The 26,320-nt window shown below is 35.4% G+C and overlaps 1 protein-coding gene across 4 annotated transcripts in view; it reads right to left on the bottom strand.

The window, feature by feature from the left end:
* Positions 1–1,137: 1,137 nt before the first annotated feature.
* Positions 1,138–26,320, bottom strand: part of WASHC4 (WASH complex subunit 4) — a 60,532-nt gene continuing 35,349 nt past the window's right edge. For 3 of the 4 annotated variants that reach the window (XM_025926438.2, XM_086712472.1, XM_086712474.1), the window contains 13 exons: positions 25,054–25,222; positions 24,615–24,769; positions 22,806–22,880; positions 22,433–22,537; positions 19,444–19,578; positions 17,654–17,762; positions 13,078–13,144; positions 12,532–12,618; positions 8,841–8,988; positions 6,377–6,473; positions 5,662–5,858; positions 5,305–5,401; positions 1,138–3,406 (listed from right to left, as the gene is read on the bottom strand). In XM_025926438.2, the coding sequence (XP_025782223.1) occupies positions 3,339–3,406; positions 5,305–5,401; positions 5,662–5,858; positions 6,377–6,473; positions 8,841–8,988; positions 12,532–12,618; positions 13,078–13,144; positions 17,654–17,762; positions 19,444–19,578; positions 22,433–22,537; positions 22,806–22,880; positions 24,615–24,769; positions 25,054–25,222 (1,509 nt within the window). In that variant the 3' untranslated portion in view covers positions 1,138–3,338. The remainder of the gene's footprint in view (positions 3,407–5,304; positions 5,402–5,661; positions 5,859–6,376; positions 6,474–8,840; positions 8,989–12,531; positions 12,619–13,077; positions 13,145–17,653; positions 17,763–19,443; positions 19,579–22,432; positions 22,538–22,805; positions 22,881–24,614; positions 24,770–25,053; positions 25,223–26,320) is intronic. The other variant, XM_086712473.1, reaches the window with a different exon arrangement.

Raw genomic sequence — 26,320 nt, forward strand, 5'->3', positions numbered from 1 at the left:
TCACCGTTCATGAGATCGAGCCCCACATTGGGCTCTATGCTGGCAGTGCAGAACCTGCTTGGGATTCTCTCTCTGCCTTTGCCCCACTCTCTCTCTAAATAAACATAAAAAAAAAAAACTAAGCTAGAGAAAAAATGCTATTAAAATCATAAGGAAACTACATTTACAGAACTATATTGGATTTCTTTTTAAAAGTCACATATAAGTGGACCCGCACAGTTTATTTTTATTTTTGAGAAAGCGAGCGTGAGTGGGGAAGAGGCATAAAGAGAGGGAGAGAAAGAATCTTAAGCAGGCTCCACACCCAGCGCAGAGCCTGAGGCGGGGCTCAATCTCACGACCCTGGGATCATGATCTGAGCCAAATCAGGAGTCAGACACATAACTGACTGAGCCACCCAGGCACACTCTTCCCACCCCCCACCACACAGTTTAAACATCATGCCGTTCAAGGGTCAGCTGTAGTTAAAAGGCATGTGTCTCTTGGGGCACCTGGGTGGCGCAGTCGGTTAAGCGTCCGGCTTCAGCCAGGTCACGATCTCACGGTCCGTGAGTTCGAGCCCCGCGTCAGGCTCTGGGCTGATGGCTCGGAGCCTGGAGCCTATTTCCGATTCTGTGTCTCCCTCTCTCTCTGTCCCTCCCCCGTTCATGCTCTGTCTCTCTCTGTCCCAAAAATAAATAAAAACATTGAAAAAAAATTTAAAAAAAAAAAAAAAAAAAAGGCATGTGTCTCCTGTCTCCAGTGTAATATTTAAAAGGCTCTCATTTATTATTACTGTTTCAGTTAAACTCATGTTTGCAAATGGCACTAGAGTTATTTCTAACATTAAACACTGTAAACCAAGGATCCCTTCCCAGGATTAGGATTTAAAAGTAAACATTCACATGGGTTCTTTTTATTTGAAAACAACAAGGATTAGATCAAGAACGTACAAAGAGAAAAAGAAAAGTTCTCCACCTGGGTTGCGTGGAAAGGAGCCAATACCAATTTTATACTTGAAATGTTTTGCCTATGTGCATGCAAGTATTTTTTTAAAGACAGATTCCCTATATTCTATTAAAGGGGATTCCAAAAAGGTTAATGTTAAGAAGTACTGGTTTAAGACATTCAATTTTGAACATAAACATCCAGGGGAAGTAAACTTTTGAAATTATATTTATTAATGTTTTATTATACATATTATATTCTCTTAGAATTAGGGTAGGGGGAAGCCCCACTCAAGTGAGGTAACAAACTTGCCATCTTTTACAAAACTTAATTAGAACTGACAAAGTTATGGTTAGTCCTTAATTCCTGAGAATTTGAACATTATTGAGTTTGTGAATTTACAACAAATGCTCACACTAATTTTAAACTACAGTATGTCCAAAAAAAAATATTTAACACTAATATGTTAAGCAAAGAAAACATCATCCAAATGCATATATTAACTTAGGTGTGAAACACTCAAGCCCTATTGCTCTGCACTATAATGGCATTTAAATATGCTTAATCTTTTCAGAGATTTTATTTCAAATATGTGTAATTTATCCAGATTACAGTGACATTATTTTGAGCTAATGGCAAAATAATAATCACTTTCTTCTCAACTGTAGGTATCCATGGTGTCAGCATATAAACTCTATAGAATATTCATAAGATCGATAATAACTGATATATGTGGGGATAATGAACAGAGACCTCAGATTCTCTTCCAATTACAATTTCTACCCCTATTAAAAACGGAGATTGTTTTAGGGAAGTCAGAGAGAAAAAAAAAAAAGAATAATATTGTTGCTATGAAATGGTGACGAATTTGATACAATCAAAAGATCATTAATATAAACATTTACAATAATGAAAATATAAATTACTAATTATGCAGCATGCTTTAGGGCCATTTCTACAGTTAGTATGAATTACAGATATTAAATGCCTTTAATCCACCCATTGTTCATAATTCTGAAAGTCATGTTTACATAATAAACAAAAAAACATTTCCTACCTATTTTGTTTCTTCTGACTTTGATCAGTAGAAGTGTTTATCTTGGGCTGGGAAAGTTACCCTGCCAGTAATCAATGCATACAGATAGGGCATTGTACACCTGTTCCAAAAGCTAGAAATCAAACATTAGAATTACTTGCAGGATATACCCAAAGAAATGCTTAATAGGCAAGTGCAATGGAAAAATCAAGTGTTTACCAAATGATGTTATTACGTGTACAGTTTTAAACTTTGTTTTCGTTGTAAAAGTATCACTGTATTATATTCAAAGATTATATAGGCCATGATTAACCATTTAATTATCAACTGATGTAATCTTTACAAAAATAAAGCTTGTAGCCTGCGAGGAACTAAATTTACTCAAAATCTTACTGTACTTTTCAAATCAGTAAATGATTTATTAGAACTTTATTCTCACAGTGGTAATTTTTAAAAAGCCTGCACAGTGCTTAATCTGATGTCTTAGATTATACTTGGTTTAAAGAAAAAGTCTGCCCAAACCATCACCAAGACTTTAATTCAACCTAATGTAGAAGAAACCTGAGTTTGGATGTAGAAATAAAAATCCATACAACTTTCTCTGATACACGTAGTGCCTTCAACCAAAAGTGAAGTTGCAAGCAGGACTCTATGGCTTTCTCTCAATTTTCTTTCATCTTGAGTATTAAGTAAATCTTAAATTTAAAGCAGTTGTTGGAGGTTACATGTTCCCAAAGCAATGTAAACTAGTTATAAAATGTCTTATCAAAGACCTGAACAGCTCTTGTTGAGTCACATGAAATTAACAATGAACCAGTTTTATACTGTACATAAAAGGTACATAGCACACTTGTGCCTCACCTCTATCAAAGCCATCTTTCTGTATGTCTGTTATAACAATGTCGATATGTATGCCTCATAAATTTCAGACTTAATTCACTTTGTTTAAACATGTATTTGCTGGCTGTACAGAGGATACGCACTGAGTTTCCAATGACAAGCAAATATGGATCAAATATGCAAACACAAGTTTTACACCCTCACGTAGATTGTTAGAGATCTGAGGCGGCAGTTTAGGAATTTGGTTCGGCCCTTCTACAGCTTCACTTCAAACAACACTCCCCAGGCACATCTGCTAGCCTCAAGTCCAGGCAAAAACCCAACTGAAAATCTCATTCTCAACCTTTAGAAAGAAGATTGAGCCTTCAGAAGAAGAATGGACTCAGCAGCACCGCCTTAAAGAGTTGCAACATCTACCTGTTACCAGAGATGTGGTCCAGGAAAACTTCACCATTAGCTTGCTAACATCCATTTCACTGGCAACAGTACTGACAAAATTCTGATGACTTCTGAGGGGCAACGCATACCATAGGTATCATTTGACAACAGGATCTGCAGACACGGTGCTGTCGGACAGGTCTCCATTGCTTGTTTTGGTCTCTTCTGGAAGCGTGGGTGAAAATAACAATGGACAGATGTATATTCATTTTTAAAAAATGAATTAAGTAAAAATTGAGAAGAGCTACCTGCTAAATTTCAAATTAAGAAAATGTGCATCTACCAAATAGTTCTCTAATATTACAATGTATATGTAGTTTAGTTACCTTAATTTTTTAGAAATCTGAGCTAAATTTTGCAAAGGTAACGTTCTGACTGGTACTTAATAGAGGTGTAGACTTGTGAGAGTTCAGAACTGCATGTGGGCCACTAGAGTTTCACCTGGCACGTTTGAAGGCATGCTGCCCCTCAGCCGGTTCCCCCCAGCCAGGCCAAGAAATCACTATTATAGTGCACTGCTGTTATTGCCAGAGACATTGCTGCAAATTCACATATAAAATTGTCCAGAATAAGTAGCTTTCCATCTGTGTTTGTAATTCATTTTTTAAAGCAGCTTTTTATTATGATTGTGATAAAATGAATTCCTCTTTTTTTGTGTATGAAATACCACATGCACACATTTCATTAACAGAGGAAAACTATCTCATGTACCCTGCAACTCTGACTACATATCTGAGCAACCTTTAGCTAAGACAGAGTTTTGCAACAGAACCACCACCTCGGTGGTTGATGTGGGTGAGACGCATCAACCAGAATCATAGTGAGTTCCTTAAGAACAATCCACAGCAAGGACTTCCACTGAGACCAAAAGGTTTGTTTGTTCTGCCTTAATGTTTTAGGCCTTAAAGTAAGTATAAGCTTGGCTGGAGACAAGGTTCTCGCATGAAATGCCTGAGCAGAACCTAAGCAATAACTGAGTTTCTTCACAATTTAGATCAAATTCACTCAAAGTCTTCCAATTTACTTTAGCCTTGGAAAGGGACCCAAACAGAATATATACATATTTTCATGTAATAAATACGGAGTATCTTCCAGGTAACAGCCTGAAATCACTTTCAAGCACAATTAGATTCCAAAAAAGCTTCTGTATGCTAATTATTAACATATTTAATTTATGCAACATTGTCAGGGAATAGGTTACTTGATATAAGTGGTCTACCCAAATTCAGTGTAAAATATATATGTATTTTACAATTTAACAAAGTAAGATTAATAAAAACATCTTATTTTATAAAATGTAAATTTTATGCCTTGATTTGTGAAATACAAGTAAGGATATAGGAAAAACATGAAAACTCAACTCAGCTGCTGTAGCAAGCTTTAAGCTACCGAGCCGAGGAAAACCTAAATTACATAATTTCTATAACAGAAAACAGGAAACAACCATTCTTCAGGGAAGAAGTTGTTCCTAAATTTTAAACTGGGGAGAAATGTATCATGTGTAGCCTTAACTATGCAATAATAAGCAATTTATATCATCCTACAAAGAATACAATAGACAAGACGATCGGTTCTCGTGGCTGCACTGTAAACTCTGATTCTCCAAGGCCTGGTTGCGGAGGAGGGCGGGAGGCCGCTCACCATGATATGAAATGGGGTCCCTACAATCTGCCACCTCCTCAGCCATCTGCCCCAACTCATTCAGTCTGTGTCTAGTTAGCAGCTCTACTACATTCTAGTGTTCCTCCTAATTTGTTCCTTCTTGTCTGACACAAGTTGAAGGGTGAAAGAAAAAACTAAACTTGTTAAATTTTATTTAAATTATGATGAAACTGAACAAAAAGTTACTCCAGAATGAAATATAAAAACTATGTAAATTTCTATTCAGATTCACAAATGATGTAGGCTGTACTTCAAAAAAAAAAAAAAAAAAAAGGCATTTCTAGGTCTAAATTATTTTCCAAAAGGAAAAGGAAGCTGGAATTCTGACTAGATAAAATGGGACATTAGTGTCTATTAAAGAAAGATTTACTGGTCTTTCCAAATTTAAGCCACTCACTGACCTTTTTCTTTCTTTTCTTGGTTTTCTTCAGCTGCAGTCTTGTCTGCTCTGAAGAAAATTCTTGCACTGCTCAGTGAGAAATAGAGCAATTCAAATTCCTAAGTAAATAAAAACATGTAAAGTAAAAGCTGAAAATATTCCTAAAAAACTGTGGAAATCATAAATACAGAAACTGAATTTAGTAATCCATCCATTTTTAATATCTGAATCAAATGGCTTCCAAATGCCATTCCTTTTAAAATATACCTACTACCACTATTCATCCTGTTTAAATGGAGGTTTCTATAGGATTTGTTTTCAGATATCAAGAATGGGTATCATAAATATCAAAGCAGATTTGACTACTACTCTCCTCTACCTGTAGATACACATCCAATCGCTTCTGAGTGAGATTCATGGTTTGTAGCAGTTTTTCATCTTGACTAGTTGACTGCACATTCTGTTGCTTAGCAACTGCTCTTATCTCCTTCAGGTACTTCTCTCTAACAGACTGGAACCAATGAAGTGAGTCAAATTCCTGGTACTGATCCAAAAGCTTCAAAATGTAAGCCACACCTGCAGTCATTAGCAAAACCAAAGCCAAATTACAATGAGTACAGAAGTTGTATTCTACTCCTTAAAAAAAAAAAAAAAAAAAAAAAAGTGAAAGTATATAGAACTAAAAATAAGACAATCAAGAAAAAAAGAAACAACATGGCCATGAAAATCACTTACAGGTAACACGCTGAGGGTTGGGGAAAAACTTCTGCTGCTATTTGACAGCAACTGAGGAAGCTACAGGGGAACTCAACACAAAATGCTAAAAACTCTTAAAGCCACCACCCCAACAAAGTCTAAACATTACATTTAATGAAATTAAGTGATTAGCAATACCAGGTGGGCATGAATGATAGTTACACTTGATGGAAGATAAGTATTATTAATCAGATGACCCAGTTAAAAAATAAAGAGTAAACATTGCTCACGAAAAACAAATCTACAAAGAGCACACAGATCTATTAAGCAAATGTTTCTTAAAATCCATGGTAATAATGAACATAAAATTAATGGAAAAACAATTGCATTAAGCTTACCCATGGCAAAGCCATCATCAGTAAAAGCAGCTCCAATTTTGTTTTTTTTATTCAATTTCTCCTTGCAGCTAATGGAATGCTCTACAAAGTTGAGGGTCTAAAAAGATATATTAGAGAAACAACTGGGCTAAAATATCTTCAGAATTTAGTTCATAAAGGAGACATTTCAAAAATTATAAATAGGAACCCTTCTAGATTCCTGTCCTTTTGATTTGAGACATCTTCCTCCTATAAAGAGTCCCTGGTGAGATCACAATCTGTACAAGTATCTTTTAACGGCTCTTCTTTCCAAGTCCTCTAACTACAAGCCCTCCCTCGATCACCACTTACCCTAACCACAGTGCCTTGTATATGGTTCATTGTAAAATATTATGAACATTTTGCAGATGAGAACACTGAAGCCTAGAGGCTGAGTAACTTGTCCAAAGTCACACTCTAAGTGAAAGCTGGAATCAGAAAAGTAGGCCTGCTTTATTTACTTCAAAGCATAAGTGCTCTTATGTGTGGTAGTCCTTGCTTCTGCCCAATTCATTCTAAAATACTATTTCTTATCAGATTCTGGGTTAAAGAATGAGTCACCTGGAGAAATGAATTCCCCCCAAAAAGGCTTTTCTAAAAATTCAGCTCTTACAAAATACCTTGTCATTTATTCAATAAAGATTTACTGAAACTTCTATCAGGTATTAAGTAACTACGATAAAAAAATGAATACCATCAAAAAGTCCACACTCTAGCAGCACTCTCAGCAATGACAGAAATATCGTATATCTGTACTATCCAATACAGTAAGCCACTAGCCACATACGGCCACTGAGAACTTGAAATGTGGCTCACAAAACTGAGGAACTAGATTTTTTATCACATAAAATTTTAATTAACTTAAATTTAAGCAGCCACTTGTGGCTATATACAGATAGCACAGTTGTAGAAGAGTAGAGACCTGTAAAAATAATTGTGATACATGTGAAAAGTACTATAACAGCCTATTTTGTTGGAAACAATATCAACTTTCACTTTTATGCGTGTAAAACTCACTTGGCAATCAATCACATATTTGTGAAATCTTTACAAATGGTTAAATCTTTTTTTGATATCTCACTTATGTTTGTCTTCTTTCTAGAATTCAATGATAAACTCAAGCACAAGCAGAGTGTCCTACACTTCATGTCCTTCTGTCCTAGAATTCTGACAGTTGCCCTGCACAACTCCACTCTTCCTTAAACTCCCGGACCACTGTTCACCATGTCTGCAGTATGCTGTCCTTCAAGTTCAAGACACATGGTAAGAAGTCACCCTAAGTTAACTACACTGTTACAGAGTATAAGACAAATCTGCCTCCAGTTTGACACTGTCTTAAGATGAAAAGATAGTATTTATCAGATGAATATGGACACTTCTGCTACATCACAGTTATGACATGTAATTATGATAGAGCATTAACAATAAACATATTTAAAAAACAGTGTAAGAGAACATTTACAAAGAAAAGGTGTCTACAAACCATCTGCTGCTTTCAAAGGATAATAATAGTAATATGTAAGAGGATATGTGTTAACAAGTCAGGCAGCAATATGAAAATTTATTACTCTCCAAGTTAAGATGTAACCAAAAGGTTACATTTGTTTAGTGATATTTAGATTTTAGACTTACCCATTTACAATTTTAAAAAAAGTTTTATTATAGAAATCTTTAGGGAAACGTAACTCTTATTGCTAGTATAAGCCTCTCTAATCTCTTAACTCCATTTTCCGCACTGCAACCACTGTTTGTATAATGTGATTTTGGATAACTTGAGCTACTTTTTGGTTGCAACTATATAGAATTAGAGCAGTGGACACTCTGTATACTATGAGGAAGCACTAAAAATTTCGTCTAGATGTTAGTATTTACTACTGAATACAGAAGTTGTCCTTAAACAGTAATACTTTCAAGAGATGTGTTAGAAATAACTTCATATTGTAACAGTTAAAGCTGGTCTACATTAATCACTTACAATATTATGGTATAATTCAGCCCGAAGATTATATGATACATATATAATGATGTACACTCAATTTAAAGTTTAGAGAGCACGAGTTGGGGAGGGGTAGAGAGGGATGATCCCAAGCAGCCTCCATGCTATCAGCACAGAGCCTGACATGGGGCTTGAACTCACAAACCATGAGATCATGACCTAAGCTGAAATCAAGAGTTGGACACTTAACCGACTGAGCCACCCAGGTGCCTGATGTACACTCACTTTAAATCACACTAGGATTTTTCTAGCAGTTACAAACAAATAAAAATCTATCTTAAGTCTCATCATGCATAACTGGTTAAGTAAAATTCCTAGGCCATGTTCACGGAGATTACATTTAAGTTTTATCTATAACCAGGAAGTAATATAGTCTATGTGCATTTCCTGCTGTAAAGAAAATGGACATATTAACTTAAAAAAAAATCATTTTGGGTATAAAATACTCACCAGAGGGGGAACAATGATATAGAAATTTCGAAGATGTATATTCTTTGGCCTTCGAAATTCTGGAGCAAAAACATCTACAAGCATTTTGAAATATTCTGTGCCTTCAGCAGAATTTCGTGTGTGATCACTGAGGACTGAATCCAAATGCCTAAAATACAAAAAAAATATTTACCTGGTTCCTTTCTTAAAAGAAGGTGTGGCTTTTTCTTTCTTTCTTTTTTTTTTAATCTGAGAGCAAGCAGGGAAGGGACAGAGGGAAGGGGAAAGAGAGAATCCTAGGCAGGCTCTGCACTGCCAGCACAGACCCCGACGTAGGGCTCAAACCCTCGAACCAGGAGATCATGACCTGAGCCAAAACCAAGAGTAGGACGCTTAACCGACTGAGCCATCCAGATGACCCACGAAGGTCCGGCTTTTTAAATCCAACTCTCATCAGTTTCAATGAGAGTACTCAAAAGTATAAAACGTTAGAAGACGTTTCTAATTTCTAAGTCAATTTCCTTGGAGTTCAGAATAAACTTATTTTCTTATGGACAAAAGCTGATCCCAATTGTTTAATGAACTTATTCCCTAAAATAAAATATGCAGGGCATCTTCAAACTTAAAATAACAGTTTTATATTTCTTCTTCCCATAATAAGCCCTGTAGAATTCCATTTCATTGTAAATAAACTCCTCTTTTAAACTCTCTTCACTAATGCTTCTTCTATACCTCCCTACCTCAACTGGAACCTGGCTCCTCCTCAAGAACTTAGCTTCCCACTCAACATTTGGAAACATTAGCTGCTTTTTCTCCTTCATCCCTCATTTACATCTACCACCACATTTTTTGTTAACTTTTTAAAATGTTTTATTTATTTTTGAGAGACAGAGAGAGAGAGAGAGAGAGAGAGACCGAGTGCAAGTGAGGAAGGGACAGAGAAAGAGAAGGAGACACAGAATCCGAAGCAGGCTCCAGGCTCTGAGCTGTAAGCAGAGCCCGACATGGGACTTGAACCCAGGAACCGCGAGATCATGACTTGAGCTGAAATCAGACGCTTAACTGACTGAGACACCCAGGCGCCCCACAACTACCATCACTTTCAAATTATTATTCCCCCACCACTAAAAGGTAGAAACCTCTCCTTTGACACTTTCATGATCCCACTATATCCAAGTACCCAGCTACTCCTTCCTGATATCAGGCATCTACTAACCTTTTAACCCATTGCCCTACCTTTATTATCTTAGGACTATGATACATGTTTTAGTTCTCCATCATCCTGGAAGACTCCGTTGCCCATTTAGATAACTGATTCATTATCACAATCCCACAACTCCTTGACTTCACCTGCCATGAACTTTCCTTCACTTGATGTCAGTCATCCACTCCTCTGCATAAATCTGAACTTGCTATTAGCAGACAGCTTTACCCTAGAGATCTTAAAAGATAATATCCCACCTCTCTGACCTTAAACTGCTTCAAAAATATTTTTAAAAGATCATCAATATTTAAATGGATGATATCACTTAATAAGAGACAACAGTCTGATTTTCTTCTTTGACATACAAGCCCAAAATTAGTAATTTCAGGGCAAATGACTTTAAATATATTATTAACTGTACATGGCTCCTTTAATTTGGCAAAGAACTAAGCTATCCTATAATAGACTATTTCAAAGCAAATCTTGTGTTGGGGCCTTATTCTCATAAATATGCACACATTTTTTTTTCATTAAAAAAAAAATTCAAGCCTGTTGAAAAGTTAAAACATAATATAATGAACACCTATTTACTCTTCACCATGTAACATTTGCCACATTTGTTTTTTCTGGAAACATTTAAAGTTACAGATTTCTTGTCACTCGGCCCACAAGTGCTTTAATATGAATCTATTAAGAGCCAAGAAATTTTCCTACAAAGCCACAATATATCATTACACCCCAAAATAAAATACAGTATTATCTAATATACACACGTTCTAATTTCCCTAATTATCCCCCAAATGTCCTATATAGCCCCCCTTTTCCCTTATCTAGGATATGATTAAGGAATACCCACTGCATTTTGTTGTCAGGTCTCTTTAGTTTCCTAATCTAGAATAGTCTCGTTGCCTTTTTTGTCCTTCATGCCATTTTTTAAGAGTCCAGGCCAGGTGTTTCACGGAATGCCTCAAACTTCGAAATGTCTCAGATAATGTCTCAGAATCTCCCTTAAAATAAATCCAGAGTAAACCTTTCTGGCAAGAATACAACATAGGTACTTGCTGTTACATTGCATGAGAAGATCCCATAAAATGTCAGTGTGTCCTGTGAACTGGTGATGCTATGTTTGATCACTGAGTTAAGGTGGAATACATCAACCTCTCCCTCATAGAGATAGTTTTCCCCTTTGTAGTTACTGAGCAATTTGTGGGATAATCTTCTGATAGTAAATGAATACTCTGCTCTCCAAAACCATTTTTATTGATGATTTTTGTCTGATTTCAAGCATTTACTGTGGTGATTGCAAAACAGTGATTTCTCCCTACATTTTCTCATCTATATCTATCAGCTGGCATTCTTCTGTAAAAAGGAACCTTCCCTCTACTCCTCCAATCTTTCTTATCATCAGTAGGATTCATGGTTTCTTTTTTTACTTAATATATCTTAATGTTCTTAATGTATCTTAATGTTCTTTTTTTACTTAACTGATTTCTACCATGATTCTTTTTAAGACTCAAATTGTGTCCACTTTGTCCAGGGGTGCCCCTTCATGTCTGAGTCAATAAACTGTTATAATTAGATAATAATTATTATAGAATAAAGATTTTATTAATAAAATCTATAGTTTTCTAAAGAATTTCTTAATAATTCTGCATGCCTCTCTCAAGTTTTCAATTATGTTCAAAAATCACCACTTACTCAAGTCTGTACATCTGCACTGTCCAATAACATAGCCATCAGCTATCTTATTTGCCTAATTTAAATAAAATAAAAATTTAAATTCAGTTCCTCGGCCCATTAGCCCTATTTCAAGTGTTCAACAGCTTCATGTGGTAGTGGCTACTGTACTGGACAATGCTGGCCTAGATGACACGAAATAAAGGACAGGTGTTCTAGAATAGTGCTGGCAAACAAATATAAAAACAGTTAAAAGAGAGGTGAAGTGAATTTTACCAATGAGATATTTGGCATTTTTTAGACTAAATCCTCAAAGTTACTTATATACTTTGTACTTCAGCACATTTCAATTTGGACTAGTCACATTTCATATGCTCAACAGCCACAAGTAGCTAGGGGCTACTATATTAGATAGCGTGTTCTAGAAGATAACTTTTTAGTGAAGTTGGAAAAATCTCAGAATACTGCAGTCTTAAAAAAACTGAATCTCATAAACTGGGGCCATAACTTATATAATAAAAACACAAAAACATAAGTTTATATATTACCTTCTAATCTCCCCTTTAAAATGTTTTTATATAAACATATACTTTTTAAAATCTCCAAATTTAGATTATTCCGAAATTAGATTTTAACCTTGTTTTTTAATGTTTATCATTTTATTTGAGAAAGAGAGAGAGGAGAGAAAGAGAGAGAGAGAATCCCAAGCAGGCTCTGCACTGCCAGTGCGGAGCCCAATCCGAGACTGAATCCCATGAACCATGAGATCATGACCTGAGCCGAGATCAAGAGTCGGACATGTAACCGACTAAGCCACCCAGGTGCCCCTACCTTGCTGCTCTCAACGTTTCTTCTGCAAGACCTTCTTCTTTTACTAGTTCTTCAAAGTTTACAATATCTTCAAGATCAGGTACAAATCTAAGAATTTGGAAAATAATTTTATTAAGTTAAATAGGAGTAATTGACAGAGATATGAAGGGCTACTATAAGACTCCAAATTTTTCAACTATATTATCTGGAAAGAATTTTGTATTTGTTATATACTAATTATTATATTATACTAATATAACCAATTTAGTTCTAAAACTGACCTTTAGATCTGAATAATCAAATTTAATCCTTAAAATCATGTAATCTTTAGAACCATTCACAAAGTGTACTGATAACTATATCTTCAAGAGAAAAAAAATTTTCAAAGGTCTGCTATAATCTTAAATTCAAGAAGAAAAAAATATAACCAGAACTAATGGTCTTCTTCCATATTTACCTCAAAATATATCAGTAAGAAAAAAAAACTTCTCTACAATACCACCTACAATAAATTTAAATGACATAAAATTTTTAAATAGCATAAGACAAAAATGTTTGCATTCATACCTAATGGCATTGCTGCTGCAATGAAGGCCACCAGATCTTATCATTCGTATATAGCCCATAGCATTACCTTAAAAATGACACACAGACACAAATCAGATATTTATTCAAGTAAGTCTAAACTCTAACAATCAGGAATACAGTCACATATAGCAATTACAGGGTTTCTATTCCTAAGTCCTAAAAGATTCTTCTTTTACTTTAATTCTTACTCCATAAAAGTGAAACTTACATATTTGTGCACTTAAAATATAAATATACCTACTTATACACAGCTATATTAAACATCTTAAAAATAAATGTGACTGGCATTTGATAAACTAAATTCACCAAATGCTGACTACATGTTTAAAAACAAACATTTTAAAGTTACTATGTCAATAATTTCTTCATTCTCACACTGAGTGCTTGCCAGACCAACCCCTCCCCACCAATACAGCTGGAAGTGATACCAAGAGGTCTTTACTTGATGCCCCTAAATCACATCTCCAACCTGGACTACTCCTTCAGGCTTTTTTAGTCAACGCCTACACCTACAAGACTAAGAATTTTTAATTTAATGTTTAAGTCAAACTCAAGATCTTCACCCTATTATATTTCCTATCTCAGAAATTGACATTTCCATCCTTCCAACTGCTCAGGCAAAATGTCCTGAAGTCATCCCTGACTCCTTTCTTTCTTCCATACTTGATATCTAATCAATGGGCAAATTATAATGGCCCCACCTTCAGAATGTAGCCACAATCCCACCACTTTTCACGTTCACAGCTATGATCCTCTTCCAAACCACCTCTGCAATATGCAAAGACCTCCTGCTCCCCAATCTTCCACCGTCAGCATCCTGCTCCCCAATCTTCTTCCACCATGAGCATCCTGCTCCCCAATCTTCTATCTACTTCCACCGTCAGCATTCAGCTCCCCGATCTTTTATCTACATAGCAGCAGTGCTGGTGGTTCTTTTCAAAGTAGGTGGGTACATATCCTTCCTTTTCTGGAAACCCTACAATGGCTTTCCATCTCAATAAAACCCAAATCTCTTATGTGGTCAACAAAGCCCTGTGTGATCGTGCCCTTGCTGCTGTTCTGATATCCTGCCCTACCACTCAGGACTCTACTAACTCCTCCATTCCAGCCCCTAGGTCCCCAAAATGCCAGACAGACCCAGGGCTTTGGCACTTCCAGTGGCCTTGCTCTGGTATGCTCCTTCCCTGAATACACACATGACTTATTCCCCAATGTCATTTAGGTCTCTGCTCCTTAGAGTTTTCCCTGACCATCACTGAATACCATTGGCCAGAACCATTACACCTTCTTAGCCAGCACTTAACAGTGACATATCCTGTGTCTTTGTGTCTCCCCCAACTGGCATGCAAGATCCATGGCACAGCTTCTGTTCTCACTGCTCCACCCCTACACATAGTAGGAATTCAATAATACACTTGACCCTTGAACATGGAGCTAGGGGTGCCGGACCCCCCAAGACCCCCACAGTTGAAAATCTGTGTATAACTTTTAACTACTTACAGCCTACAGTTAATCAGAGGCCTTGACCAGTGACAAAGTCAATTAACACACTTTTTGTATGTTATGTGTATTGTATATTGCATTCTTACAATATAGTAAGCTAGAGAAAAGAAAATGTTGTTAAGAAAAGATAAAAACAGAGAGGGAGGCAAACCATAAGAGACTCTTAAATACAGAGAACAAACTGAGGGTTGCTGGGAGGGCATGGGTTATATGTGTGATGGGCATTAAGGAGGGCAGTTTTGGGGATGAGCACTGGGTGTCATATGTAGGAGATGAATCACTGTGTTCCACTCCTGAAGCCAAGACTACACTGCATGTTAACTAACATAAATTTAAATTTAAAAAAAATCATAAGGAAGAGAAAACACAATTACAGTACTACAATAGTATGAAAACATATACATATAAGCAGACTTGCACAATTCAAACACGTATTGTTCAAGAGTCATCTATGTATTGCTAAACTGAATTGAAATGAGTTGGGAGAAAGGACAAAAGGTAAAGTTATTATTTCACAATCATTACAATACATTCTTTACATACATTATCTCATCTGATGTTTTTAAAAACTCTCAAAATAGGTATCACTGAATCTATTTTTAGGGCTATCCCAAGATGAGAGATGATGTTAAAATGTTTCCCTAATATGTGTCTTACAAATATAAAATGTCTAGTTTCATTGTTTTCCTACAATTAGCAGACCAATATCCAGCAGATCAAAATGTGCTACTGAGAGGCAAGTATAGAGCAACAGTTAAGAGGAACTCTCTGAAGCCAGATTTCTTGGGTTCAATGGACTCTGCCACTTTTTAGCTAGAAGATCTAGGTCAAGGTATAAACTTTGTATCTCTGTCTCCTCATCTGTTAAATTAAGCTCTACAGGGTAAAGATTTTGTTTAGTGCCCTATATATCATCAGCACCTAGAAACATTTGTTGCCCTCAGTAAATACCTGCAGAATTAATAAACAGCAATACTCATAACATTGTGAGTTTTATAGGAGTTAGAACACACAAAGCACTCAGCAAAGCCTTGGCACACAGATGTTCAATAAATGTTAGTGGTGGTACTGATTATTTCAGCAGGCAAGTAATTAGACAAAAGGACTTTTCCTTTTGCTCCCAACTCTGAGATTTCTTACTCCTTTTCCCAATATATTTAACAGACTCAAAAACACATTACTATGTTTATATGGAGATAAAGAATTTGTATTTTCTAAGAAGAGAGTAAAGAATAAAATTTTGGAACAAAGTGAAAAGGATAATATTCATCAAATGCTGAATGCCTCCTGGCAGCAAGTGAGGTGACATGATTTTATGTGTTAGGTGGAGAATGTGTATGGGGGAAGATGACTAGCACAGTCATCTTCAATAATTTAAGGACTATTTCATAGGACAAAATTATACTTTAAAAAATATTAAAACATTAAATAAATAATAGTGCAAGCAGTATTCACATGTGGGGAAGAAAAACTCTGATACATAATCAGAGTATGAATAAATGAAGTTGCGAATAAATGAAGTTTTAGGCAGTGCTGCTTTAGAAAAACAGCTCTAAGTCTGAGGTCCCTGGACTCTGACCTTAAGCACCTTAACTCTGGTATAACAACATGTGGAACTGTATGTGTAGTATATGGGCACTATTCTGGGGAAAACCAATTCAGAGTTTTCATCAGATTCTCAAAAAGGGCTAAGATCTACTGCTCCAGAAGCTTACGGTCTAATGACATCAAATGTCTCTATGAGGAAACTACTTGTGGGACAAATCTCCTTATTAAATTGCTTAAAATAAGAAAAAAAAAATGACAAATGTAAAATTCTAAGTTCTTATAGAAATGTCTAATATGCAGGGGCGCCTGGGTGGCTCGGTCAGTTAAGCATCCGACTTCGGCTAAGGTCATGACCTTGAGGTCCGTGAGTTCAAACCCCACGTCGGGCTCTGTGCTGACAGCTCAGGGCCTGGAGCCTGCTTCAGATTCTGTGTCTCCCTCTCTCTCTCCCCTCCCCTGCTTGTGTTCTCTCTCAAAAAAAAAATAAACATAACTAATTTAAAAAACTTAAGCTAGTGTTCAGTGACTTTACTCCAGAACTAAATCCTTATAACACCTTTCCCACTAGTAAATTTAAAGCCCCTTGAGAACAAAGGCTATTTGTATTCTCAGCATCTAGAAGAGTATTTGGTATAACAGATTCTTAGTAAATGTTTCATAAATGAATGAGCGAATCTCAGGAAGCATAAGTTTACCAAAGTGTAGTCAATAAGAATTTACTGTTTAGTATCTACAATTGTGAAGAATACAGAATACATCTGGACTTCAGCCAAAAAACCAGTTTAAGTCCTAGCAATACTATTTATTTGTCTGAGTTTTTCTTTTTTCATCTTTAAAATGATGATTACCTGCCTCCTGCAGAGGCATTTTGTGGAAAGCTTAAATAAGTATACAGTTTTGTTAATCTACAATTATTTTTAAATGTAGTTCTTGCTTTTAAATATAATGTAACACGTTTTGGGAAACTAGTTCTACCTATAAGGCAGGACAACTCAAGAAATTATATACAAATGTGAAATGATATAACAGAAAATTGTAACATTTAATATTTCAACCTTAACCAAACTTATTTGTAAGTAATGTAACTTATTTACTTATGTTACTAATTAACTTTTCACATAAATTATTTTATGCCTCTGCATTGAGGCTATAACTTCAGGGAGCCCATTTTAAAAGCCCAGAACAGTGCCATGAACAGAGTAAGTACCTAATAAATAGTTACAATCTGACTAATATGAGCATATTTGAGATGAGGTAAATATATTTTTAATTGAATTGAAGAGGTTTTATCGAATTTCTTTTAGTCCACAGTCCCACAGTCTATCAATTATTTCTGCACCAACAGTGTAATCATACTTGAAAATCTTTTGGTAAGAAAATGACTCAGTGGAATAAAGTTGATCTCAGGCACTCACATATTAAATTGTTTATTTATATGAGATATTCAAGGAGATAGCTATTTGGAATTTGTACTTTATTTCCCAACTCTTTTATAATAACTTACCAATCTGGCTGATGAGTTGCCTGAACTGATCAAGGTAGCTTTGTCCCTCTGGGGTAATTCCAAGTTTTCTGATGCCTCGATTAAATTTTTCTGCTCTTTCAAAAGGATACTAAAGAGATAATTTAAAGACTACCTTTATTAACAAAACCCCTAAAGCATAAAATGCCTACAAAATCAACCACGCTAATACCATTTTCCTTTCTCATTTTGTATTTCCACTGTGGTTAAAAAAAAAAAATCACTTAAATCTAATGACAAAATTTATAGCACAAAAGCTACCAATGTTTAAGGTCAACACAAATTAAATTTCTTTTTGTCACTAGCTAAGGAAAATAATTAAAGCCACCAAACTTCAGTTTTCCATCACCATTTTTAGTCTCCCAACATCCAACTACTCTATCAATAGATAAAAGGATAAAAGGAACCAATTCCTCCTAGAAACACTTCTTCAGTGTCATGCAGCCAAGTTCCTGTGGCAAAATAGGTATTGCATATATAAACACACTCCTTCCCAAATAACATACATCAGCTGAGCCAAAATTTCTAATTGCCATCACTAATAAAAAATGATTTTTCAAGTCTTAGCTAATTAAAAGAGAAAATTACTCATTTTATATTAACAAATGGAAATAATTCTCATAAACAATAGAATGATCACTTCTCTGAATACTAGTAATTTGTTCCAATAAAAGGAGTTAATATAATTCTCTACTTACAACTGTAATCTATAATTTTATTCAGTTATTTTACTAGGAAATAGTATTTTACTGCTCTGACATTGATGAAAACCACCACCTAGAATACCAGACGGTTGAAATTAGGTGATGCTAAAGAGCAATTAAAATAGTTCTAAATGTCGCAAATCAAATATAAAACCCATATAAAAACCATGCTAGCCACATGGCTACAAGCCTCCATAATAGTACCACTTACATTTCTCTTCATTATTGGAAAACTCAGTGCAGGGGTGAAGGGAAAACAGTATTCTTATAATACAGGGAATAACAGTTGGTGTGGTATTTTTAGAACTTGTGGCAACATATATCAGAACTTTAAATATTCATATTCTGTGCCCTACAAATTTCTCTTCAAGCAATTCATCTTTCAGAAATAATGTCCCAATACACAGAAATAAATGTGTAAGGATGTTCCCTGTAGCGCTGTACATAACACTAAAAAAATCAGAAAAATCTAAATATCTGTCAGTAGGAGAAGGTTAAATAAGTTATGGTATATACATCTTTACTGTCAACTGTTAAAAAGAATGAGGTAGATCTATTATATGTACAGACTTGTGATAAGCATACTGTAAAATAATATCTGTAGTATTACTCCCTTTTTGTTAGGGAAAAAAAAGCAATACGTGTATATGCAAACAAATATGTTTATCACACAGACATCTAAAAGCATCATATCACAACGTTAACAGCAACTGCCTCCAGAGAATGAAACTGGGAGGAAAGAGAAATGAGTGAGGTCATTTAGTTTATGCACTCTATATTGTTTAAATGTTTCAAGATAAGCATGTTTCTCTTCTGCATTATTTTAAAATAAATAAAGAAAAGTAACACCTGGCCACATGGATCCTTACACTTTAGCCTACGAGTAAGAAACTATAAGGGAAAATACAAGAAACTTGGAGGCCAGATCTAGAAGACACTATTGTGAAAAATAACAAAAAAAACAAAATCCCATTACAAAGCTTCATAATGAACTTCAGCATAAACATCTCCTATACACTCAACAGCCAAATCAAACTACCTTGAAAAGAATACAAAAATAAAAAATACCTTATGATCATTTTGGTCCTTGACTTCCCTGAAAAACCGAATATCTTTTATCAATCTGGATTTGATATGTTCATCATACATAAACTGGCTGAATATGTAGAACTTCTTTTTCAAAAACTGGTAGGTGAAATTAACCTATAAAATTAAAACACAAAAAATTGGGAGAAGTTAATATAAAAATTAATGTCAAATCAATGTGACTGAATAACAACTATAAGCTCTAAGTGAGATTTCATAAAGTCTAATATTTACAAAGCCTAATTCACACTGAAAATATTTAAATAAATGAAGCTTTTTTATTGCCCAAGTTTACAGAACTTTCTATAAGCTCCCCTTAAATATTTTAACTACCTATAAAAGGGGGAAAAAAAAGAAATACAAGGAAAATATCCTCATAACAGAACTAAGAGTTATAGTGAGAATAAAAAATACAAATTCAACACTCTAGCTTTTATGGCATAAACCACAATCAGAAGTTCCTGTTCCTTACTTATTACTAATCTACATGCCTAGAATGATACTAAAGTAAGAAACACAGTGCTCTCTGAACTTTCCTGAAGGAAGACATTCAATGATGAACCCAGGAATATTTTGAGCACCTCCTTTGCACAAGGCAGGGTGTATCTGCTCTCACACTAGACATGGTGCTTGTTATCATGAAGTCTACATTCTAGCAGGAGTAACAGACATTTAAACAAGTATATGTGAAATAAATTATTAAATCTCATCTGCAATAATTCATACAATGAGAAGTGCCAGTGCTTTGAGAATAAGTAATAATAAAAGGCCCTGATCAAGACTCAGAAAACCCCAAAAAAGTTGGATTTGAGCTGAGATTAAGGCCAAAATAACATGACATTATTTCTGACCTAAGCTGGAAGACTTGTACTAATTTCCATCTCCTCCACCCTCAAAAACTTCATTTTTTGACAGTCGTCATTCATCCAGTGTTAGAAATGGGTGCTTCCTCATAATTTTTCCTGTGGCGTAAACACTGTTTTCTTCTTGATCTTACTAGTAGTTGTCCTGGTAGAAATAGTCCCTTCTTTATCCTTCCCACTCTTTTTTTTTTTTTTTAATATTTACTTATTTTTGAGAGAGAGAGACAGACACACACACACAGAGCCCGAGTGGGGGAGGGGCAGAGAGGAAGACACAGAATCTCTGAGCTGTCAGCACCAAGCCCGATGTGGGGCTCAAACCCACAAACCATGAGATCATGACCTGAACCAAAGTCAGATGCTTAACTGACTGAACTATCCAGGCACCCCTAACCTTTCCACTTTTTTTTTTTTTTTTAATTTTTTTTTTTAACGTTTATTTATTTTTGAGACAGGAAGAGACAGCATGAACGGGGGAGGGTCAGAGAGAGAGAGGGAGACACAGAATCCGAAACAGGCTACAGCCTCCGAGCTGTCAGCACAGAGCCCGACGCGGGGCTCGAACTCACGGACCACGAGATCATGACCTGAGCCAAAGTCGGATGCTTAACCGACTGAGCCACCCAGGCGCCCCCTTCCCACTCTTAATAATGGGTAACTGCCAGTCTCTGATCTTATTTCTCTCTCTTTTTTTTAAGTGTCCTGGGGGGATCATCCAGGCTTTTTTTTTTTTTTTTTTAATGTTTATGTATTTTTGAGAGAGACAGAGCACGAGTTGGGGAGGGGCAGAGAGAGAGGGAGACCCAGAATCCGGAGCAGGCTCCAGGCTCTGAGCTGTCAGCACAGACCCTGACACGGGGCTCGAACCCACGAATCATGAGATCATGCATGCCCTGAGCCAAAGTCAGACGCTTAACTGACTGAGCCACCCAGGCACCCCTCATCTTATTTCTTCTATATTCACTTTGTCATCAAACATCAGGAATGTACATTCATTAGTGTGATCAACTGATTCATGACTATATCCCCTGCTAGAGTGTAATCACCATGAGAGCAGAAACTGTTTTTCTCAACAAAGCACCTAGCACAGTGTCTCAGACATGTAAAATACACACATAATTATATCTGTTACATGAATGAGATTTCTGACAGATTCGAGGTCAAAAAAGAGTTTATCCTTAAAAGTTCAGACATGATCTCCACACGAATGACTCCTTAAATTAGAAACTCTATGTCATTTCTATACTGGTAACTGCTAAAACAGAACTCCAATCACATCTCCTATCAGCTCAATCACTTTAATGGCTCCGCACCAAATATTAAAATGGTCCTTATGTAATTTCCAGTTATGTAACTCCTCCCTATTTCTTTACTTTCAAACATGCTTAATAAGATTTTACTATTTAAGCATTCATATTTTTCTTTCCTCAAGGACAAATTAAGTGTACCCTGAAAACCAGGTAAAGTCAAAAACGGCTCTTTTCCACAGAAGAAAAAATAGGATACAAATTCAAGTGATTCCCTCAAATGATAGTATGCCCATTTCTAAGATTCAAAATATTTTGAGTAAATTTCTACTTTTATAGATATTAAATAATTAGTAAGCTCTCCCTCCCAAAAAAGCATGACTAATGTTAAATAAACTGCTATCAATGGCTCGCGTGCAAAAGCAACAAATGATATCAGACAATCCACACAGATACATACATCTATGCCAGTGTCCCCAAATCTCTGATAGCACTTAATAATGATGTCCCTGAGATGGTAAGACATTTGAAAATGCCTTTTGTATCACAGAGCTTCCATGACAACCAACACAACTGTAGTGCCATTTTTTTTGAGATTTATTTTAAAGTAATCTCTATACCCAAAATGGGGCTCAAACTCAGAACCCCAAGATCAAGAGTCACATGCTCTACCAACTAAGCCGGCCAGGCAGCCCCTCCCCAGACATTATAATTATACCAACCAAAATAATGGAAATTCAGGTATATGATAAACAAGCAGTAGTGTATATTTACCAGAATGTTCTATGAGAAAACTATTTTCCAAACTACCAAATTAAACAGGAGTCTATTACCCACCCAATCCCCAAAAAAGACTCTTACTGTTGTATTCATGATTCCTGTGCCATGTGTTCGAATTGAATTAGCAATATGCCGAATATTAATAGTGTTCAAATGTTTGTTATTGCTTGTTCGTTCAATAAAAATCTGCAATGAAACAAATTTACACTAAATAACAACACAATCCATAGCAAATGCTGGTCAGTTACACAAAGAAAATTTTAGAATCTATTTCATTAAAAGATAATTTCATTGCAAAGTCATTCAATAATATAATCAAAGAAATAAAAAGATCTCTAAACAATTATTTTCTGCTTTATTTCATTAGTTTTCACTAATGAGAATCAATTTTTGCCCCTCAGCCTTCCTACTATACATCCACCCACATCAAAAAAAAATTCTAAAACCCACTCACCTGATTATTGAGATTATAGAGGTATCGAGACACAAATATGTGAATATTTCTCATAATTTCCAAAACATCCAGGCCCTAAAACAACCCACACAGTTCTATTATTATAGTCAGACTTGTATCAATATAGTGACTTACTACCAATATTTAAAATTACTTTAAAAAAACAACTATATAAAGAGTACAACCAAAGGTTAAGCAGCCTTCTAACTGCTACAATCAGGACTGTCTCCCTGGGAAACCTGGCTGCTTGTTATCTTACCCCTTTTGTAAGGACAGGAACAGTTGTATTTAAAATTTCAGACATCCATGACTCAATCATTTCCCCACCATTCTTGAGACTACTGGTCTTCCCAAAAATCTTCCGTATATATTTTACTAAATAAACTAATGGCCAGATTCTAAAAGGTAGTCAGGATATGTGGTGATATTTATAAAATACATACTATTTTTCAGGCACTGTGCAAGCAAGGTTCTTTTTATGTAATTCTCAAAAAATGAGGTATTAGTCTTCTAAATTCCACAGCTGAAGAAAATGAAGCTAAGGGAGTTCTCCAAGGTCAAACAGCTAGGAAGAGGCAGAACCCAGGGATTTTTATAAAGTCTAGTTCCAAATCCTTAGGCTTCTTTTAATTACCCTAGACTACCTTTAACATACAAGTTACCTATTAAGAATCCACAACTCTTCAGTTACTACTCTAACACCTAATGGCATCAGATGCATTGTCCCACAGCTTTTCTAACTGGGGCCAAAGTAGCGTCACAATACCCCTTTAAGTTTTCATTATAGTTTTTCTCATGTTTCAATCTAAAAATAGTTAACTCACTTTTTCTTCCCCTTGGTTATAAGTACATGAGCAGAAACTGTTCCTATTTATTTTTGTATCCCAAAACATAGTTTGGTGCCTAGCATCTTTTCAGTAAATACTAAATGCATAAATGAATGAAAGGAAATACAAACTGATCCCAGAAATGGTACCTACACACAGTAGGCTGGAGGAAAAATTATCCTCAAATTTCAGAACTGAGTAAATATTTTTTGATAAATATTATTTTTGGATTTTCTTAGGAAAAATACATGCAAATTAACTGAAAACATAACTTTTGCACTCATGAGATACTGTCATATTGTAAATTAGCTTACTGAATTAGCAAAAGTAAATGCTTCTGTGCACTCATTTTAAGAAGATATTTATAGTCATATACATTTGACCATTTCTTAAGATGTTAGGGGCGCCTGGGTGGCGCAGTTGGTTAAGCGTCCGACTTCAGCCAGGTCACGATCTCACGGTCTGTGAGTTCGAGCCCCGCATCAGGCTCTGGGCTGATGGCTCAGAGCCTGGAGCCTGTTTCCGATTCTGTGTCTCCCTCTCTCTCTGCCCCTCCCCCGTTCATGCTCTGTCTCTCTCTGTCCCAAAAATAAATAAACGTTGAAAAAAAAAAAATTTAAAAAAAAAGATGTTAAAATTTATACGTTATATCTAGGTTTAAAATCCTTAACTGTGATCTTGACTAAACTTTTTACAACTCGGCAAAAGTCACCACCTCACTATACCACGGTTTCTGAAACAGTGTATCTAAATCTATGTACATTTCAGATGTTCAACAAAAGCTGGAGTGTAAACAGAAAGCCTGTGGTAAATTATTCCTAAAGCGAATCAGCACCATTATTTTTGTCAAGTATGTAGTTTTATACAGCAAATATTTTCTTCAATTATAAACATGTGCTAAATTAAGAAGAAAAAAAGAGACTTTTTAGAGAAACACTGCTATGCTACAAACACACTATGCTAGAAACATTTCATACTATACCTGTTCCAAAGTCTGACTAGGAAGATGAGCCTCCGTCATAACCAATCCATAACGCTGGGTAGCTAAATTTCTCATTTCACTGTACGTGGCCCAGTCATGAAGAGCTACTGTTGTGAGATTATAGAAGGTCTTGTCTAGGTAGTGAGTTACATAAGCTACCAAAAATAAATAAATAAATCAGTAAATATATAAACAAATTTTCGATTCATGGAAAAATAGAAAAGGAAGAAAGATGAAGCTTTTGGAAACGACTTGTCTTTGAACATCAGACTTCTTCCTTTAAAATAAGGTACTAGGAAAATAAAAAAGAAGAAACAAAAAAGAATTAAAGAATAAATGAAGAACACAAAAATACCCTCAAAGTTTTTTTGTTGCTCGTTAACACTTAAGGGCAAACTGATATAGAATATGAGTTTAAGAAGGAAAGCAAAACACTCACCTCGAATGTCAATGAAACGATTGAAAAATCGAATTGGATTCAAAGAGAAAAAAAGGGCCAGGTCTTTCATGCCAACTTTGAAAGGGTTTCGGTCATCCAGCTTTAAATGAGTGTGCACAGAAAGCCGCAGATCCTTCTCTATTTCCTTGCATAACTTGTCCAGTAAATGCTATTCACAAAGGAATTGATACCTTAATTTTTCAAAATGATATTCCTATTGCCTTGCTCCTCTAAGGCATCTATGCATTGACCACTAGAGTTTTATAATGAGTTCAATGATGAAAGGATTTGTCAAACTGGTTTAAGAGTCTAAATAAGCTACGGTAAAATATTATTTTTATCAGGAAAATGAAAGTTACTTTGTTTTCCATTTTATTTTTATACTTTTTTAAAAAGATTTTTAAATAGGGGTGCATGGGTGGCTCAGTTGGTTAGGAGCCCGACTTCGGCTCAGGTCATGATCTCATGGTTCGTGGGTTCGAGCCCCACATTGGGCTCTGTGCTGACAGCTCAGAGCCTGGAGCCTGCTTCGGATTCTGTGTCTCCTTCTCTCTCTGCCCCTCCCCTGTCCATACTCTTTCTCTCTTTCAAAACTAAATAAACATTTAAAAAAAAATTTTTTTAAATACTCTACACCAAATATGACTCGAACCCACAACCCCGATATCAAGAGTTGCATGTTTCACCAACTGAGTCAGCCAGGTGCCCCTGCTCTCCATTTTAAACCAACAATTTTTTTGACCACGAAGCAGTTAGATAAATCCGAAGTTTTTTATTTTTGTTAATACTTTAAAATTCTTAAAAAGAATTTCAAAAAGCTAATGTCTCATGGCTTCATTATAAAAAATGGGAAAATACAATATAAAGTATAACATTTAGGGGTGCCTAATATTAAAAAATATTAAAATATTAAAAAATACCAAAAAAAATAAAGTATAAACACTTATGGAAACCAGTAACAAAGAAGGAAATGTCCTGAGAACAAGCAACGGAAGAAATTTTTAAGAAGCTTCCTTATGATAATCATTAAAAAGAAAAAAAAAAAATCACAAAATTCATTGCTCTAAAGGTAATGAAATCAATCATCTTTTCTGGTCTACCATGAAGTTCTAAATACTGGCCACACATGTATCTTATTTTTAAATAAGAGTAGTTAATATAAGAAATTATATAAAATTTTTCATAATTTTATCAAACCTGCATATGGTTTACATTGTGAACTTTACTCATTTTTATCTCTCCCTCCATGTAATACTGCTAGATGAAA

Source organism: Puma concolor, chromosome B4, assembly GCF_028749965.1.
Source record: "Puma concolor isolate L17-30 chromosome B4, mPumCon1.1.hap2, whole genome shotgun sequence".
In the NCBI taxonomy this organism is placed as follows: domain Eukaryota; kingdom Metazoa; phylum Chordata; class Mammalia; order Carnivora; family Felidae; genus Puma; species Puma concolor.